The sequence below is a fragment of the Arvicola amphibius genome, chromosome 5 (assembly GCF_903992535.2).
Source record: "Arvicola amphibius chromosome 5, mArvAmp1.2, whole genome shotgun sequence".
Lineage (NCBI taxonomy): Eukaryota > Metazoa > Chordata > Mammalia > Rodentia > Cricetidae > Arvicola > Arvicola amphibius.
The window spans coordinates 144672350-144696457 of NC_052051.1; the positions used below are offsets into that span (position 1 = coordinate 144672350).

Below are 24108 nucleotides of genomic sequence, written 5' to 3' on the forward strand. Positions count from 1 at the left end.
ATGGACCAGAGAAAGGCTTTGCTGTCCCTCCAAACCTCACTCCAGGATGTGTTATGAGCCTTTGTCAATTCTCTATGGGTCTAAAGCTTTGGGGTCTTTGCCATGGCAACATGTCAACAACGTAGTCACTGGGACATCCTTCCCTGAGTGCTTCCTTTGTTTTCCATAGTATTGCTTCTTTTTTATTTTTGTCATGTTTGTATCCATTGGTAATCAGTAGTTAACTAAGGGATGATGAATCAATTATCCCTACTCTGTTTATTAATTGGATTAGTTATACAATGAAAAAGACACTTTATAATTTATGTAAATATCATAAGAACTTATCCAAATGCACAATGTGATTCAGATAGGTCTCACAAGCATAATTTTAAGAATAGACGACAGACCAAAAGAGCATATATTATATAACTCTGTTTACATAAGACAGAAAAGTAAGAAAAAAATTATCCATGCTACCAGAGGTTAGAATACCTCACAGGAAAATGTCTGATAGGTGCTTCGGTGGGTGTTCAACTTCTCAGCTGGGTTCTTATTTCATTATCATCTTGGTTTATGAATATTGATCAAATGCATACCATATGGATTTTTATGTATATAGATAGAAGTAAAAATTCCTACTTGATCATCATCCCCATAGCCTTATCTCTCTAGTATACTTCTAATTTGAGCAATAAAAAGAATAATGATGACAAAATGAATCAAGAAATGCAAATTATCCACAGTGATATGTTGAGCAAGGAGATGAGGTGGGTGGGCTCCACTAGTTTATCTTCTGGTGAGTAGCTGGACAGGCTCACACCATAGTGAGGACACACTGGCGCCAGTAGTTTCGTCTCAAGCCAAGAATCAAAGACAACAGGAGATGCAGAGCCTGTTCTTTTTATTATTATTATTATTACAACCTCCTATGAGAACTCAAGGAATCCCATAAGAACAGCCTTCCAAGACCATGTCTACTTGACTCAGGAACCTCACTGTAGGGTTCATCTTTCAAAGGTTCTGTTATCCTCTCATACCTGCTTTCTGTTGGCCAAGATGTCAACTGAAATCATCCCGGAGGGACACTTTCACCATACACAAACTACCCTAGGGAGCTAGAGGTCTCAGAATAGCACCTGAACTATTTCCTACAAAGCCATTTTATAGCTGCCTATTGGCAAGCGTCTCCTTCCATAACTCTCTCTGTAACCTGTCCTTGCTTGCTATTTATTAATCTGTACTCTTTGAAACTCCTATCACTAACAGAAGTGTTAAGTGTCTTTATATGTGTATTAATCATTTATATTTCTCCTTACTGAAATGTGAAAATTGTGAATGAGAATGGGGGCTTTGCCTCTCTTAGGTGCTGCTATTCCTAGTGAACATGCTAAGTTTCCATGGCTCGAGCATGTGATAAATGAATCCAGGTCCAGAAAAGGGTTTGGAGACTCAACATAATCCTCCCAAAAGAGACCCAAGATCTTCCACTGTGCCGGCCATTGACTCTCTCAAGATTTGTTCATCAGAGTGCCCCTAGATTCTTCTAGGCAGAAAGATTTGATGGTTATTTATTATTAATATTCTTCAGCATGAACAGAAATTTGCCCAAAAAGTTTAGTTTGGTCAAAATGTCAAGTCCTTGAAATGAGGTTGGCCTGCCTGTCATCTTTATATGTCTTTTAACTCACTCTCCTAAGCTTTTCAATATTAAAGTGCAGCTTATGTATGCAGGGGATAGATGTGGTTACTGCATTTATCAGAGATGTGGTAATGACAGGGAACATCCCATACCTGTCTTTGATTACTTGGGTTAGTTTAACCTCAATTAAGAAAATGGAGCATTCACCTGATGATTTCAAGGTGGGCAGATGGAGCTGACACAGCTGTCTGGAATACCAGGTGGAGGGAGGGAATTTAAACCCAAGTGAGAGCAACATATCCCCAGTCAGCAAATGTGCCATCTGCTCCTCCATCGTCGCAGTTTAGAGAAGGCAACTTAACTCTTTCACGAACTAGATTTTCAATATTGAATATCAGCACTGGTATTCCAGTAAGCTGGAGAATGAATGGATTTAAAGGACTCCCTATTGACTGGCAAGAGTAGAAAAAACAGTCCAAGTGTGTGTGTGTGTGTGTGTGTGTGTGTGTGTGCAATAGCATCAAGGTTTACTTGACAGCTTTGAGGAGGCTGGCATGGGTAGTCTCTTTGATGGGGAAAATTTTTCAGCTAAGTTAAAGACAGGCTTCTCTGTGACATCAAACAGAATGCTGGGAGGAAAGCAGCCTGGGAGGGAGGGAAGGATAAACACCCTGGTGGTTTCAGTTAGCGCTGGCAAAAATGATCAAACAGTAGTCCAGTTTTCATTTGTTCTGTTGCTACATGCTGTTGTTGTTCAGCTGTAGGGAGAATTTTCTTGCAGAGCCAATAGACAAACACATGTTTGTTTGGGTAACCGGTTTTTCCTTTTGTGTCATCTGCTATTCCGTTCAGCAAGTTGCTTGGGTAAATACAGCTTTGTGTTAGGTAATATTAATGTTAGGAGCACAAAATGAAGTTCCTGTTTGCAATATGTGTAGTCCAGTGGTGGAAACACACATGTGTAAAGATTTTAAAGTGTGGACAGCTTCAGAGCAGCAGGTTTGCCAGGCCCATAAGGTGATTTTATTCCCCCTGTGGAAGAGGAATATGGAAAAGACTGACCTTATTTTGTCTTGGCAAAAGTGGTGCAATTAATTCTCCACCGTCAACAGTTTGGGCTGGATCCTGGCAATAGAATCTAGCATTGGGGGCTTCTTGACTAGTGGTCAGCATCATCATTATCTGGGTGGAGACATCATGGTGTCCTATAATCTTCTTTGAGACCTTGAGTCACTGCTAGGATCTGGGAGTCTCTGTCTGACATAAACTTTCGATCATTATTTTAATGCCATATTCCACAGATCTCTGAAATATTTTAGGGCTCCTTAGGTGTATCTGATTAGACAAACTTTGTTACTAGTTACTTGTTTTAAGTTTGAATTTAAAACCTATACAGGGAACTAAGAAAGACGTATTCCTGTAATTAATTGTATCAGTACCTTGAGGATATCTGACTATTAACTTATATTTCCTAAGTGTCTATAATAAATTAGCAGCTTTTGAAAGATTAGAACTTTACACTCCATGTTTGTCAGGTTTTAGCCTTAAAAATCCTTTTATTATTAATACAAAATATGACTCAGTTCTTTCCTGAAATATTTTAAGTCAAACAAAGTTAGCAAAGACAAGGAGGTTAGACATACATTTCAAAACCTGAATAGTTCTTGATCAAGGAGATACACTTTTAAGTTATTGGTTGTCAATATTTTTAATGCTGTGACCTTCTAGTGAAGTTTCCCATTGTTATTTTACAACTGATGTTAATGTTCTGAATCTCAGTTTAAACATCTGACATGCAGTTGGTTCTAGGCTACTTCTGTTCAACGCCAAAAGATTGAGATCCATGGACTTAGAAGCTCTTTTAAGCCCTTTACCACAAGACTTAGGTCATTGTCTTTTTACACCACAAGAAATTAGCATCCCAGTTTCTGGTTAGCATTTGATGATCATGGCAAACTTAATTTTTAGTTTTTTTTTATTTTGAGTCCAAATATCAACCAAATAAAACATTTTATAAGCACATATGTCCCATAGCTTGTTCTATTTCATTGTAGCTGGTGCTTCTCGTTACTATCACCTGGCACTGGCATTTTAAAATTGTTCTTATTGAGGTGTATATTTTCTTCCGCTTCCCTCTCTTCCTCTCCCCTCTCTTCCTACTGTCTCTCATAATCCCCACACTCCCAATTTACCCAGGAGATCTTTCCTTTTTCTGTTTCCCATGTAGATTAGATCCATATATGTCTCTCTTAAAGTCCTATTCATTGTCTAGGTTCTCTGGGATTGTGAATTGTAGGCTGGTTTTTCTTTGCTTTATGCCTGCTGTTCTGAAACTTCTGCCTCAAATATGATGGAGACCTGGGTATACTTTATATGGACTGGTTTCTGTAATTTTTTAATAAATTTGGAAGCTTGTTGACGTGTACTTAAATATAATTTATTTATCCTTTTGAGGTCTCTGATAGTATTGACGGCTAGGCTAGCTATAGCTTTGTTAGCTTGGCAGCATCAGAAAAATGTTCTAAAATATATAAAGGTCTAGAGATATAAAAGCTTATAAGCTTTAATGATATGGAAAATAATTAAGTTATAAAAATGTTTCATATTTCTTGACCCTTCTACATTATAGTTCTGATTAGTTGATAGAGCAATGACTACAATTAAGTTATAAAAATGTTTCATATTTCTTGACCCTTCTACATTATAGTTCTGATTAGTTGATAGAGCAATGACTACTTCCTGTTTGTGCCAGAGCTCAGGAACTTAAATGTCTTTCAGTTTTCTTCTGAATATAGGCTTATATGCTTTTAACCCAAATCTAGGGTTTTTGCTAGAACTCAAAGGTATGAGTCTATTTCTCTTGCTTTACAGATATCTGTTATCTGCTTTTTCTCTGATATGAATTTCAATATGGGCCTAAAACTTTCAAATATATTATTTTCTTTTTTTTAAAAAAAGATTTATTTATTATGTATACAACATTCCTTCCATGTGTGCTTGCAGGCCAGAAGAGGGCAGCAGATCTCATTATAGACAGCTGTGAGCCACCATGTGGTTGCTGGGAATTGAACTCAGTACCTCTGGAAGAGCAGCCAGTGCTCTTAACCACTGAGCCATCTCTCCAGCCCCTCTTTTAAGTACATAAATTTTAATTTCAGTTCCTAGTTTGAACTTGTCTCAACAGGTCTTCACCAGGCTGGTAGACACATTCAGGTATTGATCATTGACTATAATCTCCAAATGACTGTGAACCCTGGACTTTCTGAAAGAAGATATGGACCAGACCAGCCGGTGTGAATGCTCCCTGATTCTTCAACAGATTCTGTGAACCAGATGCTTCTGATACAATGCCCATTGCCTGAGTTCTCTCTTTGCTTTAGTCTAGCATTTCAGCTTTGCTAGACCCTGACAACAATGCCCCAAAGTCAGCCTGAAGCAGTTACAGAAGAGAATGCATTGCCCTGTGATGCCTGGCTGAGAGGGTAGGTTAAAAAAAAATTCCTTCCACAGGGGGACTATATGCAGCACTGAATAGAAAAATGTTGTTTCTATGTTGGCCATTCAGAGGAAGTAAAATTCATGGCCAAAATTAAAAAAGTACTGGCCAAACACAAAAGAGAATGAGAGGCAAATCAGGAATGGTTATTGGGTCCCTTCTTCATATTAAAGCAAGATCGAGGCCCATGATTGGGCTCTCATAGTCACAAGAAAGAAGAGGAAATGTGTGGACCTGATTGCAAACTCCATTTTAAAGAAGGAGCTTCATCTTAAGCCGTATAAGCTGGACTGATCTCAGGTCCAGAAACGTGCTGTGATAGCAGAATTTGAACGGATACCCCAAAAATAGCCAATTAAGGCGCTAGGGAGCAGGACCATAAAATTTAGTGATATTCTTGGGAGGTATCCTGTCTTTGAAGATACCTTGTCAGTTATTAATGGCTCTTTGTTAGGGTTTTTGTGCTCAAAACCTGACCAACGGTTTCAGAATCTACCTTACCCAATCCTAAGACGACAGGATATGAACTCCTCTGATTACACTGTTTGCCTTTAAAAGGTTGCCCAATCCCCAGGCTCAAGGCTGCACTTCCCACATCTACTGTGTTGGTGTGGTAGAGATGTACTCCAAACTTGAGTCTGAATATTCAAAACCCTCTTGTGGTTTCCATTGAAAAAAATATGTGGACAGCCGTGGCAAGTCCCATGAAAGCTCCCTCTTTTGCTGGCTTTGGACTTTTTTGAATCTGAACTACAGTGAGACCAAGATTATTTTTGTGCAGCTCAAGTTATTTCTGCCTACTAATTTTAATGCTTTATTAAACTTCAGCTTAGGTAACTCCCAATTTTCCTAATTTGGGATAAGATAACTATACAAAAATTATCCAGTTCCCACCCATTGCAGGTCATGGTAAGGCCGAATTCTGTGACTGACGACTATATTCCAGAAGCACACCACTCCCTGCCAATGGTCAGCTCAAGACTGACTTGGAACCTGTCTTCATCTGATTCAAGTATCCTGGCTCGTTGTATCCCTACAGAACTGTGGCCAGCTTTCCTCCAGAGGGATGATTTCCTGCTGTTTGTGCAACTGTTACATTCTCTATTTAGTATCCCGCTCCCAAGTGTGGTAAATATTGCCTGTGTTTTGGCCACAGAGATGGGTTTGCAAAACTCCCTCCTGTTATCAGATTGAGAATTGAGCCGATGACAAATCCTGCTTTTTGCTGAATATAGATGCTTGCTACATTCCTGAGAGCTCTTTCAAATCATTCTTCTGTTAACCATGGGTCCAGATTTGACTCCACATTCTATGTACATTCATCTGAGCCATATTTGAAGAGTCAAAATTTTCATAGCTATAGGAAAACAATAATAATAGCAAAGACTCAGATTCCTCTTCCCACTCTTTACTCCTATGCTTTACACCCAAAGCTCTGAGGTGGGAACAACACAGGTACATGTCCCTGTTGATGCTGGAGCATCCCAATCAACCGGAATATCAGAAGTGTGCCTTTTAAAACGTAGGCTCAGGTGTCCAATAGCCCAACATCACCCACCACATAGTGACTACGATGACAAGACAGCTGAGGAACTCTGTCTCATTCTTTGTCTTCCCAGAGGTTGAGAAGGTCCAGGCACTTCTTCCACTGAGGAGCCTTAGGCCCAAGTAGAGTGAGGGAAGGAATGACATCGGAATATGAGAAAGGAAGAGAGGAAAGGGGGACAAGATCTGAGCTTCTCTTCTGTCTCTTCTGTCCCATCCTCTGCCACCTCCTTGCCCTGTGCCCCCTCACCTGTATGACCCCTCATCTTTTATCAAACATACACAGGGGACCCCTCTTGGGCTCTTCAGATCTGTCCAGGATAACAAACAAGCCCAACTGATGCAGGCTGTTTTCTTAATAATGTTCCCTAATCTACTTTGTTTCTTTTTCTGGCGTGCACCTTCTGTACGGGAGAGACTGTGAGTGTCCAGAATTCTGGCCCAGGCTAATCAGTAAGAATATGCCAATATCTTGCCAAGATAATTGGCTCTGGGGTGGATGTGTGACCATTCCACTCAAGCAAAATAATGAAATCTCTTGAGAAAGAGAAATGACAGCTCATCCACAATGGTGACAACCATACAGGTGGTAAGGAAACCATATAGAGTTGGAGCACACATTGTCAAAAATTCAAGAGACCCAGGGTGTTTAGATGCTGACAAAAGGAAAAATAACTATCCAATAAGGATCAGGATGTAGAGCTGGCTTTGGAGTTGGACAAAACTGTCCTCCTCTAAATTCAAGCATGTTGTTAAAAGTAAAATTCAGAGTTTCTGTCTCATGTCATGAGCCATCTGGTATGGGACAGAAAGAGGAAATAATTTAGAAAGAATTTTATATTTCTTCATGGTAATTTTTGTCTTTATGATACCTTTCATTGAATATATATGTCTGCCTATGTCTATATAAATAATGTTTAACTTTTCCACAATGAACAATGAATTTTCCTGCAGTAATATTTGAAGTTTACAGAAAGAAGATGGGGCCCTGCAATAACAGCTCCACCTGGTTGATATGACATCATGATGCTGATAGCACTACTATAAGACCTGTTTTTGGTACCCGTTGCTCAAGATGGTTCCAACTTGACTAGCTGAAATGGTGCACTTTTTTACAATGTTCTAGACAGAACTATAAATAGGAACCTCAGAAAAACCTTACCAAATACTCAGAGACTATTTGCAATTATATCAGACAGTTATCGTGGAACTTAACCATTGCTTTCCTCTCACAGGAACCCATAGAAAGAACATTGTCCCCATGACAGCTGGAAGTAATTTTAGAAGACAATGTCCCCTCTCCCAACAAAGTTTGTCCTAGGGTTAGGGACATCACTTAGGGGTTGATTATAATTGGTATAGGATTGGGAGTTGAGGGGGAAGTTATGCAGACTCAAGGATCTCTTTGAAAAAAAGGGGGGAATTGGATGGGATAACACTATTACTCACTTTAATAATAATAGTGAGTAATAGAGTGAATATTTATGAGCTATTATTTATAGGTAATTTACATTGGCATAGATTCTTGTATATTGATACAAGTTTAAATTATATTGAATATGTTCCTATTTTTGTCCACATTATTTGTATACCTAGGCAAATTTATTTTGTCATATTCTATGCATGCATGCTTCTACTTCTGCTTAGGATATTTTGTATATTTATACAATTTTAGGATATATTTATCATATTGCAATATACATTTCTACCTCTGATCAAGATACTTATACATGGTTTACATTTTGAGGTCCTCATGTGTTTCACAGTTGCTTAAAGATTGTTTAATATTCTAATAAGAAGTCTTAGTCTTCATGTTATACAGGTATTTAGAATTATAGGTTAATAGTCATCCATGTTTGTCATACTTATAGTTAGACAAATCAGGTTCTTTAGGTATACAGAGATTCCATTCTCCATAGATAAGTAATCTTCAACCACTTCAAAGAGCTATAGAATATGGCATTTAAATAACTTAGGGTTCTGTTGACATGAGATGCAATTGCTCCTGGCAGCACCTATCTATTCCCAAGAGAATGCTGAGCATGGAAGCTTGTTTTCTTCTTGGCAAAACTGTTCTTTGGGCAAAGAACTGCCCATGCATTGACCACTGACAAAATGCACGATGTCCAGACAGGACAAGCAGAATGCAAGAAAAAAGACTGTCAAATCTTGCCAAGACAGGGTTAGACAGAGTTGAAAAATTTCCTGCCTCTGAAAATGGTCTGTCAGTTACTCTAGGCCTTAGCCAAAATTGGTTGCTCCAGCATTGCAAATGAGACTTGGGGTGATTGCCCAGGTAGCTAGTTGTCTGTCATTTGTTGCACACTTTGGAAGTTGCTTGATTGCACTTTCTGCTTACTTAAGTAATATTACTTCTCTTCTTGGGTCTTTGATAGGGTTGAAGACTAGATAGTTGTAGTTACTTTAGTCTCATGACTTGGCCAAGTAATTTACTATACAAGACTTAAACTTATTAGGATAGGATAATTATTGAAATATTTATTACATGTTTATTGCTTGATATTGTTTATGCTGATTATAATTCTAATTTTTATACCTGATATTTGTTCTTATTATATATAACTTTGTATTAGCCTTAGAACTTTCTTATTTAGATAAAATGGGGAGCTGCTGTAAGAATTCCTACCACCAGTAGCCTTTAAGTTACCTGCCCACTTGAATGTGGCCTTTTATATTATATATGACAATGTAAAGCACACATCCAGCCTCTTCCTGGCTGCTGAATTTTGCTGCTGTTTCCAGTTCAAGCAGAGGATTGTAATCTGTGAGTCTTTCCCTAAATAAATAACCTTTTATTATACTCAATTCTGAGCTACTGTGGGATTTCTTTTTTAGCATCCTTCTTCAAGTTATATTTCAAGGACATGGCCTTTCAGTATTCTGTATTGTTTTAGTAGATAACTACTCCAGACTTATGAATTGGTGTGAACCTGTACAACCTACTCTTTTCTTAGCTTTAAATAATGAATGACTATTAGACTGATGGTATATCATGGGCAAATAAGGTGATTTTGACTGATTAAAATTTTTTGATCTCTCTGATTGTCTTGTAGAAATGGATAGTCTTTCACTGTTAACATTATTCTCAAGCAGTTCAATAAATATGGCATACAACTCACTCAGTCTCTTGACCTTGCTTATCCTTCATCAACGGCATCGCTAAAGCATTAGGGATGATTAGACTTGGCTCTTAATTAAAAGACTTTTTGACTTTCCATAGATATTAATAGAAGTGAACTGAAACCCTCTGGACTACATTTCAATAACAGATAAAGAGGCTTGAAGGTTTTAATTTTGCCCCGTTGCTGCTTGCCCAAAGGTGAATTTTACTCAAGAGTATTGATTCTATTTTATTGTAATGTACACTCTGCCTGCAATGGGGGCATTTTGGCTCCACAAAGGGCTCATGAGTTGAAGGCCATGCAATGTTCTATAATAATAGCAGCTACACAGAAACTATTTTTGTTAGTAATATTAAGAGTTTGGGTTCAGTTTCCTGAAATACTTTACAGTATAGTCTTTTTATGATTTAAAAATTTAGTCTATTTTCAGAATAACATTAAAAACTAATCTTCATTTTCTTTATAGGGAGAAATTATACACAATAGGACTTTTAGATACTTAAGTTTCTTTTGCCCCTTTGGAAATCTTTTAAAGGTAAAGAACAAGACATTTTTCTATTTATACAGTGTAGGCAGTCTATTTCTTCTCCATCAATTTCTCTTTTAATATTTAACATGTTCAAACCCCTTTATGGCCCAAATTATAAAAGGATATTCAAAGTTGCTAGGGATCTTCCGGGAGAAGAAACTTTCTTTTCATTTTCTTCTATTTAGTTCAAGCTCTGTAGAGGAGAAGCCTCTGGCTCTTTCTTCAGCTCAGTAATTTTTTTTGCCTTAAATTAGTATGGCTTTTTGATCTTCTAGAGTTTTACAAGGGAATAAATATGCATGGTAATGAAGAAGAACGTACAAATAATATTCATTTAGACTTTCTAAAACCCTTGACAGTGTTATATGCAAACTTTATTAAGAGTAGAGCCACAGTAACATTGCCTATATTATTTTATCAAGGGTGGCAAGCAGTTTAAAGTAAAGAAGGAAAATGAAGTAATAAGAGGCCATTTTTATAAGAGGAGCAATGATAGTTCCTCGGAGTCAACCCTGGGATAAATTAGAGGTAATGATCTCCAGTGTCAGTTGGCAAGCTTTGAAGGTAGCAATGTGTTCTTTCAGATTCCGAGTTAGTTTCAATAATTTAGAGCTACATGAATGCTCAGAAAATTGCATGTCTACCTATAATGGGATGCATTTTGGGATAAATTTTCAATCTCACTTATAAGAACTCCTTCATTAAACATTATACTGAGGACTATACTCTCATTTTGAATATGTAAGATAAAGATAGAGTGAGTAGTATTTCTCAGACTTAGTTGATCATGAAACCCCGTTGGGTTAGAACATTTAGCTATTCATGAGATACTAACCATGGCTCACAATTTTAGAACTGCTGAAATTATTATTATTGGAAATAATGTGATTCTGAGTTAGAATTATCAAGTATTATCTGTAGGAATAGTACTGATCACTAAGTGATCAAGCTGTATTGAAACAAAACATACATTATCCAGCATTTATAACAATGTTACCATTTTCTCTCATCTATTACATAATGCAAGAGTTCTTCTTTCTAATAGTTATTCTACCTCTAGATATAGTATATAAGTTTTGGGTTTTTAGTGTTTTTTTTCTGTCTTTCCTTTATCAGAAGCTTTGTTTGTGTTGCATCATATTCACCAAGCATAGTGAAAAGGACTTGGTACCACTGCATCCTTTGGCCACTTCAGGCTCCTGCACAAGTTGACTCAGTTTTCTTGTCTTGCATTTGCGTCCTAGTCTACTTCCTCCAACCACTCTCTTAGAACTGCTCTTATCAAAGTCTCCAATGACTAACAAACATGGAATTCACTGCCTAGGAATCTCGAGAGAGACGTGCTACTTTTAGATCTTTTCATGGTTAATAAGGAATGCTTACACTATTCAAAACACAACCACATTCAGTACTTTTATCGTTCAAGAGCCCACAGACAGTACCTACTCTTTTTATTTTATTCCTCATCAGAGTGAAGTATAATTGAAATTCCCTGCACTGGTATGAAATATCAAGGCTTAATCATGTGATAGGATCCTCTTCTTAGTTTCTTCCCATCTCTGGTGACTCCTGCTTAGTTGGCTTTGCTTTATTTTCCCCGTTTTACCTGATATTTAAATGCTGTGATACTCAGATAAATGTCTTTCTTTTGAAAATCTCAGTGAATCATTGTATATCTATTCTTGCTGATTCAGTTCCCTGAGTTTTATTTCAAGTCCAGATGTGATATCCAGCTTACATAGCACAGTAACAAATATTCTGATATCTCCATGTTGATGCTTCATGAGTATTTAAGACTGAGTGTACCTAAACTTGAACCCTAAATTTTTATTCATTTTGTCATGTTTCCACTTCTTTTAAAAATGTAAGAAGAGTAAGTATTATTGGGGGGCAGAAACCATTCTTGCTCCTTTCTTCTCCTACTCTCTTTCTATTGTCAGCATCATAGTTAGATTTACAAAAGTGAAGTTGACAATATCCTTTCTTACCCAAAATACTCATAAATTATATATCTAGATTTCCACTTGAAACAAATCACTTCATGTGCCTTATGAGGCTTATACTGATTGGAAATTTGCCTATATCTCCAGTTTTATATTTAGATACTTTCTCTTAGCTTTCTAAATTCTTCTGTTTTAAAAAACAGCAAAAACATACTAGAATGGATCACTACATTTAACTAAATTGAAATGCTGAGAAAAACAATGCTTGGTGAAGCTAGATCAACAGAAATATCACTGACTAGGAAATCACCCTAGAAGTAGACCCTCAGACAGGTATGTAGAGACAAGGAGATTATCTGAAGAAGATTCTAAGACCCATGTAAAAAGAAATGGAGAAATGAGACATTGAAGAAGGGAAGGCAGTACCTAGTGGATTTTTGTGAGCAGGTGGACCTGTATACTTAGGAAGTTCCTTGGAGGTAAGCACAGCATGCAACTCATCATTATCACAATTAAGGATAGAATGAGGTGTCAGTGATTTTCTATCATTGATCAAGGGCTGTTGTCCATGATATTTATTCTCTGAGATATCTGGTCTACCTTCTTCATTCAAGAAAGTTTCAGTTGCAGATACTTATACTTGGAAGTCTGAGTTTGATACACAGAACAGTACATGCTAAGGACAAGTGAGTGGGCATCAACAGAATCTACTACCCAGCCAATCATCAGTGAAAGTCTAGGTAATCTTCTAGTATGACTTACTGTGAACTTCTCGCTCTACAAACTCTCTGTGCTTATGTATTAAGTTTTATGTATGTTCATGTATGATCTGGCCAAAGAACCTTAACACATATATCCAAGAAAGGATTTTAATAATCACCAAATAAACTTGTACACATATCTTTAAATAAAGTAAATAGCCATTGATTGGTAAATCCTAATGGAAAAGAAATGCAGGTGATGTTCTTCATAGAATTATCATGACAGTATCACAATCTGAATCAGTGATCATGATGAAGAATTTAATGTATGAGTTGGCAGCTATGCCAAAGGATGGGAAAAGCTCTCAGCTATTGTCAAGCTGACAAATATCTATTCAATGTCACCAACTCTTCATTTTGCAAATGGCTGCCCAAAGTATCTCCAAGTTTGTGAAGCCATAGTCATTCCACTTTGACATCCTCGTTTAGTATGGGTTTTGCTACATCTCTGATTCTCCAGGTGAACCTAACTGATACTCTAAACTGATAACATTGCTCAGTATATTGAGAAGCACGTTGAATGTTTAGTCTTGATCTAATTTCTTGTCCATGGATGTGGAGCCATCATGGTAGTACCAAATTTTACCTACATACTGATTATTTGCTGTAGCATTTTCATAGCCCACTGTTTAGTATATCACAGTCTTAGGAGAAGAGCAATTACTGCTATGTTGGGATAAAAATGCAGTAGAAGGAGTCTAGATTTGGTAGTCTGAGTGGGTTTTCATTTGTTCTAAGTAAGTTAATTGTATCTGCTGACCTCATAATCTGTAGTGCAAACATGCTAAGACTAAAGTGTATGGTATATTAATAATTGATAATAATTAATAATTGATAATAAAATGGCAAGATGAACACATGTCACCTGAGTACTCTATGTCTTCAGTTATTTCTTGTTAGGTGAGCAAAGCAGGTTCAGAAGAGTCATTCCTTACACACACACACACACACACACACACACACACACACTCACACACACACTCACAGAAGCAGTAGATTCTCTAAGGCTAAGAGAGGTGGGAATGACTTGCTTAGAACTATCCTATTACAGTTTTCCTCAGAGGAGAGTATTCATCTGTTATGGTTTAATACTTACAAAGCAGGATTATACAAGGCTTTACTTTTTTCCCATTAAACAATAATTGCCTTTCAGAGATTGCAATGAATAAAACAAGCAAATGAATAGCATTTCCTTCTCATTATGGATTTCTCATGTTAGAAGACTTGCAGTCCTTTAGTTATTTTAATTCAACCACCAGTAGACACGGTTTGCACAAAAGAGCATAATATGATGTCTAGTGATTGAACTGTACTCATAAAGTACCAAACAAATAAGCAAAAATTTAATTAAGAAATTCAGTAGCCTATCAAAAGCTTTGAAGATGGAATTATACCAAGATAGTTTCTATACTGGAAGTGCCTTGTGGGCACTATTGGGTATCTGAAGGTCTTTGTGACCTCACTTTTGACTCATTATCCTTTGACCTTTGCTTTCTAGGTTATATAAGAAGAATTGCACAATATTTCATGTATTTTCCACCTCTGACATTTTAAGTTTATATAACTTGGAGAAAGTGAGCTAAGACCATAATTATCCAGGTCCTATGATAGCATATGATATAAATCAACCTGGCTGCCTCAGAGAAGGTCCAGATGTTTCTGTGAGTGAGGCATATCTTCTTGAGGTCAGCATTAGACTCTTTGGCAGTAGATTTTTTTAAAATGAAATATTGCATTCTAATCTGTGGATGACCTAAGTAAATGCCACAGCAGAAAGAGAGAGAAAACCTCCTCCCCTTGCTTACTTAAAGACATGGTCATCTTCTGCCTTTGGAGTGGGTTTTGTAACGTCTGATCTCTGATTCTCAAACCTTCAGACTAGGATAGATTTATATCATCCTCATTCCTGGGTCTCCAGTTTTCAGATAGTGGGAATTTTCCATCTCCACAATTGTTATTTTTTCTCCATGAACCTTACACCCACTACCCACTCACACTTGCAGCACTTATTAATTGTTTTTGGAAAACTGTAACATAGAAATATAAAATAAGAAATGTCACCAGTCCAATTTCCCTGGAGAACTTGCAGCTTCTGGAGCTCCCACTTGGGTTTCGCAGTTGATAAACTTGTAGAGTTATCATCTTCTATCTCTTTTTTATTTTCTATCCTAGCATTGATTTCATGAGCTAATATTGGCTGCTCATATTCATAACAGAGTACGACCTGAAATCTGGGAATGATTGATGTTACTGGAATATGTGTGAATACACACATTTTTATTTTGTTGTACTGGGAATTGAATCTTCTGTCTAGTGCATGCTAGCAGTTGTTCCTCCACTGAGCTACATCCGTAGGACTTAATGAAAAAAAATGTGGTTCTAGGGATTTGATCCAAAGACCTTATGTACACCAAGCATGTATTCTATCACAAAGTTATACCCCAGATTGCTACCAAGTACACTTAAAAACAAGAAATGTCATCACTAAATAACCTCTTTCCTTCATAACTTTTATGGAATGAGTATTTTTAGGAAAGAATATTTTTATCTCATTCCTTTTATCATTCAAAAATAAAGCTGTTCAACTGTGGAAAGAATGCTTTTAGCGTCTATGCCTGACTCACTCGTTCATTTTAGGGCTTTAAAAATGCACAAGTGAATCAATAATATTTTCTCACGGATCTAGAGACAAGTTATAAAACCCACTATAACTAAACAGAAGTGGAGTCATTACAGGAATATAAAAGAATTGAAAAGGCAAAGAACAAAGCTGGCTGAAAAACAAGGCTGGAGGCCATCAGCAAGAGAAAATGTCTTCAATTTGCTTATCAAGGGAACATACTCCAATGTCACTGCTGAGTGTTGTTTTCCAATGCTGGCATCACTTATGACATCCACTGGGTGTTGGATGTATCTATTGTGGTTTTTAGTGTCTGAGTGTGCTTGTCATTCCTGTCTGAACTACGTCAGAAAATACTCTTACAGCCACCACTTTTAAGTTATAGTCTGGAGAAACATTGGATGGTAGAGTTGAGGTCGCATTCTCATATGGTACCTGCAAGGAGTCTGAGAACCTCATAGTTTAGTTTTTCAGCTTCTTGGGAGGTAAGGATCTTTTACTCCCATCTGGGATTTTTAAAAATATGACTTAATACACTGAATATCAAGGAAAACAAATGTTCACAAATGGTGCAAATGGTCTGAAAATTGCTTGCTCAGCCTTCTCATACAGGATTCATTTTCAACTAAGACCCTTTTCTCTGTCATCATATTTTATTCTCTTTTTGTTAAGGCATTAGAATGTCGATTTTTAGAAGAAAATAATTTTCCTTTTGTGTTTGTCTTAAAATTTATCTTAGAATTAGGTCAGCTTGTAAAGTGCTTACCTTGCAAGTACAAGCATCTGAAATTGTTCCCCAGACCTAACATTTAAGATCCAGGCATAGTGGTGTGTATTTGTTATCCCAGCATCAGGAAGGCTGATACTGGTGTGTGTTTGGACTTGGCTAACCCGTCAGCCTGGCCTACAAAGCAAACATCAGGCTAATGAGAGACCCTGCCTCCAAAACAAAACAAAGCAAAAACAAATCAAAGGAAAGAAAACAAAAACAAAAACAATAAAATAGTCTGTATGAGGAATGACTCTCAAGGCTGACCTCTGGTAGGGAATTTTTATTTTCCTATTATCTTCATTGTAATTGTCAGGAAATGATTTTATGAAACCTAGTTTATACTCAGAAGTCATTTCCATAAATGTCCATTCAAGTCTATTGGATATCGTTCTGCCTCTTAGTTATGGTTTTGTCCTTCAAAGAATATCTACTGTTGTAAGAACCCATTGTTAGAATGACTTGTCAGAATGACTGTGGGAGAAGGACATGCTGCCTAGTGATGCTTTGTGTAGCAGATAAAGGAAAGGGAACTCAGTTGCTTGGATGGAAAGCAATGACTGTGAGCTTTAAAAGTACTTACATTATTTCAGCTTTATAGTCAGCGTTGATAAACTACATTTTATATGTAAATAAAAGGCGCCATGTTTCAGTAAACTTAGAAGCTTGTGCTTGTTCAAGGCTACTATGATAGAATAATGATGCCCTCTGTAAGATATATATATATATATATATATGTACACACACATGTATATGTATATATATATATATATATATATATATATATATATATATATACTGTTATTTGGATGTGAACTGTTTCCCATAGGTTCCTGTGTTTGGCCATTTGGTATCAACTGGTAGTAAGCACAGTTGTGGAAGGTTATAGAATGGTTAAGACATGAGGCCTAACTGGCACAAGTGGGTTAACTAGCACTAATCCACTAGGACCTGGCCTCTCCATATAGAGAAATGTACCCACTAGCGAACAAACGGACACCCAGACTTTTAAGTTTTCAGGGAACCAGGTGAAAGGTGTGAGGCTTAAAAAGGAGCCATAAATATACTTCTACACAGCAAACCACAGAAATATGAAATTTGTAGAACTAAATAGCATGTTATGTCCCCAGGAGAAGGGTAAGAACACAGACTACCCACTCTTTTAGGGCCAGGCTCATTCTCATTAAGGCTCATTAAGGATCCTTGCCTATGCACACAGACAGGGAAGATGCTTGTCATGTTCACTTTCTCACAGAGATACATCTTTTCATCCTTCTAGTGTGGTCCAGAGTTAAAGAGGGAGGCCAGTAAAGGCGTAAGAGCAGATGCCCACTTAAAGGTTGTTCCATTCAGAGGTATATTTCATGGAGGTCCCACTAAAACCTGGCCTGTCTCACATCACCAACGACATTGGGGAAGAAAACAGGGGCGGGAGAATCTGACCTCAGCTTAGTGTAGAAGAATTGATAAAAAAATAAAGTGTAAGAGTGAGAATGGTGCTTACACCCACTTCTATCCTGTAATAAAAAGAGACGCATGTTTGGCTAAAGCTAATAGAAAGCAAAGAATTAAGTGTTAACTTTGAGGATTCATCAAGATGCATTGATGAGTAGCACTTGAGAAGAAACCCGAAGGGTAGGAAACACCACCTTGCAATATCGTTTTCATATGGCTTCAAACTGTAAGATGTTAGAAAGAAATTGTATATTTGATTATGTAACAAGTAGTATATAACTAAAGTTGACATGTGTGCAAACTCAAATCTACAGTTACATACTTTATTCTCTTTGGAAAAAATATATAAAGAACAAGCAACTCTTCCTTCCCGTAGGTCTTTGCCTTTAATCTTTGGGTGAAATAGGTTTCCTAGGAAACAGATCACATGGATAATCCTAGAGCTCAGCCACTTAGTTCTAAAAATGAATCGATAGAGCTTTTCATAATGGTGGCTCTTCCATCCATTCCATTTTCAATTGAGCATGTGCTAAGAATTTGAAAGATACATTTGCCAGTTGATCAGACCTTAGCCTTGGTTTATTAGGGACCTAGCCATAATTGTGATGCTAGAGAGAATTTTTCTCATGCTCTTTTGATTATGCTGGATAATGATTTTTAAAGCATATTGATTTACTTCTGGGAGGAATTAATCTATTTGATTGAGATTTCCATAGAATTTTTATACTTATATAATTGTATTGTGATATAATATAGACATTAAAATACATATTAAAATTGATTTTGCCATGACAGTATTTTGGACATCTTTTAAAATGAGGAAAGTGGCATTCTCTTTTAAATGTCTCATTTTATCTTTTGTTCTTTAAAATACGTAAATAATAAATAATAAATGTATTTTATATTAGTTATGGTTTTAAGAAGGATTTGAATCTAGAAAAATGTGGATTAAATGGATTGACGTACCATAGAGAGCTCAGTAGTTCAATCATGCCACATTAGATAGGCAGAAAAACAGGTGGCTGCTTAATTCAAGAAACTAGAAGTCTCATAGTTCCAGTATAATGCTGAGGGTTTAATGTTCCTTGGAGAGTTACTGGTGTTGAGTCCCTGTTGACAGCCACAGGATTTGGAGGCTTATGTCAGCAGGACATCAGAAGAGCAACAGGTGCATATGCTTAGAGAAAAATGGGGCAACATGCAATGGCTAGCTTCTTTCTGTTTATTTTTTTGTTTTTCTAGTTCAATGGAAAACATTGTCCATGTTTAGGGCAGTATTTTTCTGCTGGTTAGTGTGCCGCATGTCACCCTCTCTGGAAATCATTTCTACCCATGCCCAGTAATGTGCTTTGCTGGTGGTGGGTATCTTTTCACATGCTCATGTTGGCAAGCAAGACTAACATTTGCAAGTCCAGCTATTGTCAAGGTCATCCCCAGCCAAATCTCCTTATGTCTTAATGACAAGAACATATTTTAATTCTGATGAACATGTTATAAGCTATTATTCACACAAACAAAACATGTTACTTCTCCTCCACAAATAAGTGACGGAGTCCCCTAGAGAATACTTACTCTTTTGTCCCTAAGAGCATGCAATTTAAATATGAATATAATTAAGTACTGATATTTCAATCCACTTTATGTTACATCATAACAAAATAGATTGGCTTAGTTGCTTTCCATTGCTGTGATAAGACACCATAACCAAGGCAACTTATAGAAGACTGAGTTTATTTGGGGTGTTTATAGTTTCAGAGGCCTTGAGTCCATTGACCATTATGGCATGTAGCATGGCAGTGGCCAGGAAGGGAGGCAGATGTGCTAGAACAATACCTGAGCTTATGTCTTCATTCAGAAGCACGAGAAAGAAAAAGAGAGACAGAGACAGAGAAACAGAGAGGGAGATGGGATAATCCTTTGAAACCTTAAAGCCTCCTTCCAGTGACATACTTCTGACAAGCTCACACTCTAATACTTCCCAAATAGTTCTACAAACTAGAGACCAAGAATTCAAAAACCTGGGCCTATGGGTGCTGGGGGCCAACCCTGGTGGTTGACAGGTTCCAGAGAGGAGGCAAGGAATAGGGGAGGGAAGAAGTGAGCCAGGCCATGCAAGACTCTTGCAGCCTGCCTAATTAGCAATCAGAATGTTTCTTTATTCATACAGAATTTAATAATCATGGATCGATTCATGGATAGATCTCCAAAGCACAGATCATACCATTTTTGTTTTTGAACAAATGTTTAACCTTTTCTCTTATACATCTGGGATTATATGTTTAGCCATTATTGATAAACCACGGCAGAACAGAGTTATCTTTTATAATTATTTTCTATCAGGTTTAGTTATCATTCATAAACAGAGTCATCTTTAACAATCATTTCTACTCATCAACGCCATAACCAAAATGCTAAAAATCTAGGGGCATATGACAGCCTGTTTTCAGGCTGGTAGTTCTTGTGCTTTCAAGAACACTAGAAGAAGGAAATTCTCCAAGCCAGCCAGGGCAGCTTACCATGTATTGAGCAGTGTATTATTAACTCTTAATGGTCAGAGCACCCAAGAAAAGTCCTCAAGCCAAAGCTGCTGCAATTGTTATTCAAATTCTGTCATAATACAATGTTTAAATTTTGTATCTTCATAGAATTTATTTATATGTCTAATTCTTGTATTATTTTTTATTGATTTTTATTGAACTCTACATTTTTCTCTGCTCCCCTCCCTGCTTCTCCCCTCCCTTCAACCCTCTCCCAAGGTCTCCATGCTCCCAATTTACTCAGGAAATCTTGTCTTTTTCTACTACCCATGTACATTAGACATATGTATGTCTCTGTTAGGGTCCTCATTGTTGTCTAGGTTCTCTGGGATTGTGGTTTGTAGGCTGGTTTTCTTTGCTTTATGTTTAAAAACCACTTATGAGTGAGTACATGTAATAATTGTCTTTCTGGGTCTGGTTTACCTCACTCAAAATGATGCTTTCTAGCACAATCCATTTTCCTTCAAAATTCAAGATGTTATTTTTTCTGCTGTGTAGTACTCCATTGTGTAAATGTACCTTGTATTATTTTATTCCTTTGTCATATGACACCACAGTGTCTCTGTACAAGTTAACTTTTCTAAGAATGGGTGGTCCTGACAACTCATTTTTTAATAAACTGTTTATTCCTTTCTTTGTCCATCAATATAAGTCCCTGCATAGGGAAGAGGTAACTTCAGCTAATGTAAATTTATTGCTGTGTGTGCCATGCAATTACCTCAATGCATAGCTGGAAGAGACTTGTAATCTGATATGTGGCCAACTCTTGTAGCTCACCAAATCTCGTTGACTTTTCTAAGTTTACTTTGTTTTGATTATCTTCTTCCTAAGTACAGGGGCAGATGTTTCAAGAATATCTCAGAGTCTCATAAAGAGTTCTCTGCTGTTTTTACATGTCACAGTCTCCAAGGTGTAAGGAAGACCTTCAAGTAGATAAGGATATATCCCTAAAACTGGGAGGGGGAGATACTCATGACTTGCTTGGGGAAGCTTAGAATCAGTATTCCTGGGAGAAGGCATAAATGATTCATAAAAAATTTTTCCCATCAATCTAATATCCCTAAGATTTGCAAATACTAAAAGTCATCCAAGCATTCAACATGCAGAGATCAAAATAAAAAGTGGCAGGGTGGCCATCATGCAGTTTGGCTATGCTGGCTGTATGGCTTTTGCCATCCCCATCAAATATGGCTACACCATATGGGAACCATTCTCATTCCCTCCACCACAGAGAGGAAATAAAATACAGACACTTGCTTAATGTCTATTTATATATGTGAAACTTATTTTATTAAAGAACTATAAAAGAAAGATTAATAATAATTATAAGTTCTTTTTTAAACTGGTCATATAGTTATACCTGGTATTTATAGCTCTTAATCTATATTTTCTTCCCTTTCAGAAGTACCTCTTGAAACTGGAACTTGGTTCTGGATCCACACATATTCATTCCTCAAAGAGCCTGGGCCACTTATATTCCTGGTTGGATGGGATTGTTGTAGTTTCCCATTGACCTAAATCTCAGGGAGTGGATCTTACCCATAGTCCAAACATAGCCTTCCACTATGAGTAGAGTAGTATTAAAATTTCCTACTGGTAGTCTAGGTCAATTACCATCAATAACAGTGTAATTCTTTTTTTTTCTAATTCTTTTTTTTTTGGATGACAAAGGATGTTTATTTAAGTTTGATCCCTTGGCACAGCCACATGTATAGAAATATATAAAGTCACGAAACTATAAATCATCTTGTCATGAAGTCCCTTCCTCTCCTTGGGCTCAGCTTTCTCAGTGGGCCCCCTTCTTGACCTCTTCTTTCAAAAATTCCAGAGTGTAGAATGCTGGGTTCACTTCTTGGCAGCTTCTGCCTGGGCTGCCAAATCTGCCTCTTTCTGAGCAGCCAAAACCACGGCTCGTTCCTTCTGGAAAGCTGCCAGTTCTGCATTGAGGTCCTTCACCACACGAATGCCCAGGGAACGGGCGGAGACAACAGAAGACAGGGACACGTCTTGCATGGTGAAAGCGTCATCCTTAGCTTTGACACAGGCAATCTCGTATATGTGCTTCACACTCACCAGGCCTGCCACCTCTCTCCCTGTCTGCCGGGCCCCCTTCTCAATCCCAGCTGCTGCCTTCAAGAAGTAGGAAATAGTAGGTTGCCCAATCTTGAGCTCAAATGTCCGGTCGGACTTCACAAAAATCTTTGTAGGCAGGGGGATGCCGTCTTTGATGTCCTTTGTCTTCTCGTTGAACTCTTTGCAGAACTGGATGATAGAGACACCTCGCTGCCCCAAGATGGGACCTAGTAGGGGCCCAGGCATAGCCTGGCCCGCTTGCACGATAGTCCAGATCACAACGCCGGCCTCGGGCTTCTTGAGGGTCCGAGTGACCCGGCTCAGCTTCGACATGATGAGGGAATTTCCTCTAATTCTTGTTTTTAACAGTGTAATTCTTTTTGTCAGTCTATTGACTTGAAGGCATGAGGAGATCAAAGTGGCCAGAGGGAAATCTTAGCTTTCAGCTCAATAGAATTGTTATACCTCCTAACCCTCATGGAACCAAGACTTCTAGGCCAGCAGATCATAAGGCAGTTGGAGCAAGAGACAGCAATTTTACTAGTGGGTCACTAGATTTAATGGTGGTGCCATTATCATTTTCATCCTTGATTCCTGAGTGCTGAAATTTTATCTGTGGCAGCACTAGTAGTGCATATTGTGCATGATTCTGGGCATGCATCACTTTCTGCAAAACCTTGCCTGGTACACAGAAGCTATTGCCTTCTTTTTGGTATCATCTCTCTCTGTGTCTATAAAAGGATACTGCTGTTTCAGGATGACTAGGCCTAAGTAATTCCTGAAATGCTTTCTATGAAGCTTTCCTGATTCATTCGCTTAAAAAAAAAAAGACTCTCGTCTCTGTAAAAGTAGGGCCTTTTGTTCTTATTTCCTCTCTTTGTTTGCCATTTAAAATTTGATCCTTTCATCGATAATTTTAACATCCTTCTGCTCTAATTTTTGCTCTCGATCCTCTCTATAAAAATAGCCAACATAACCCTGCCTCAACTTGAAGGCTAGGCTATCATGGCATCTCCTCTCTCAAGTTAACTCATTCATTATTTTTCAACCCAGTGTTACTCTGATTTTTCATGAAAAGGGGAAAATATGAATTCATTTTCCAAATAAAACATGAGTGACCTCTAATCCAATTCTCAATGTAGTCCAGTTGAATTAGTGTGGCTTGCAATACCTGCTTTTCTATTGGAATTCTGGTTTTATGAACTATTACTACAATCTCTCATTAGACTCACTTACATCATATTGTGGCTTCTCTAGCCTATACCTTCAAACTTATACAAATTTGTCTTTTAAGTATTTCCAAAGCACCGCACAATCAAGCTTATTATTCCAATGACTTCGGCTCTGAGACACTACTTTTCTGAATTAGTTGCCTTGTCCCTACATTTAAAAAGTTGATTAAAATGTAGTTACATTATTTACTTCATCTTCTCTTCCCTATACTCCTTCCATATTCAAACCCTCCTTCCTGTTCCTTTTCAAATTCAGTCTTCACTGCTTTAAACATTGCTGTTACATTGACATATAAATGGATGCGTATAGGAAGACATCCCACTGAGCCCGCTGTTACTTGCATTTATATGTTTCTAGGACTGACCACCTTTGAATCACTGTGA

The 24108-nt window shown here is 37.5% G+C and overlaps 1 protein-coding gene across 2 annotated transcripts; it reads right to left on the reverse strand.

Annotated features, from left to right (window-relative positions):
* Nucleotides 1-22264: 22264 nt before the first annotated feature.
* LOC119815827 (39S ribosomal protein L11, mitochondrial-like) lies at nt 22265-22825 on the reverse strand. Of its 2 annotated transcripts, XM_038332134.1 has the most exons (2): nt 22781-22825; nt 22265-22702 (listed from the first exon to the last, which is right to left on the reverse strand). In XM_038332134.1, exons 1-2 carry the CDS (start codon nt 22823-22825, stop codon nt 22265-22267), a joined length of 483 nt encoding a protein of 160 aa, XP_038188062.1. The 2 variants fall into 2 exon arrangements, with proteins under 2 accessions (XP_038188062.1, XP_038188061.1); XM_038332133.1 differs by having other exon boundaries at nt 22265-22825.
* Nucleotides 22826-24108: the final 1283 nt, after the last annotated feature.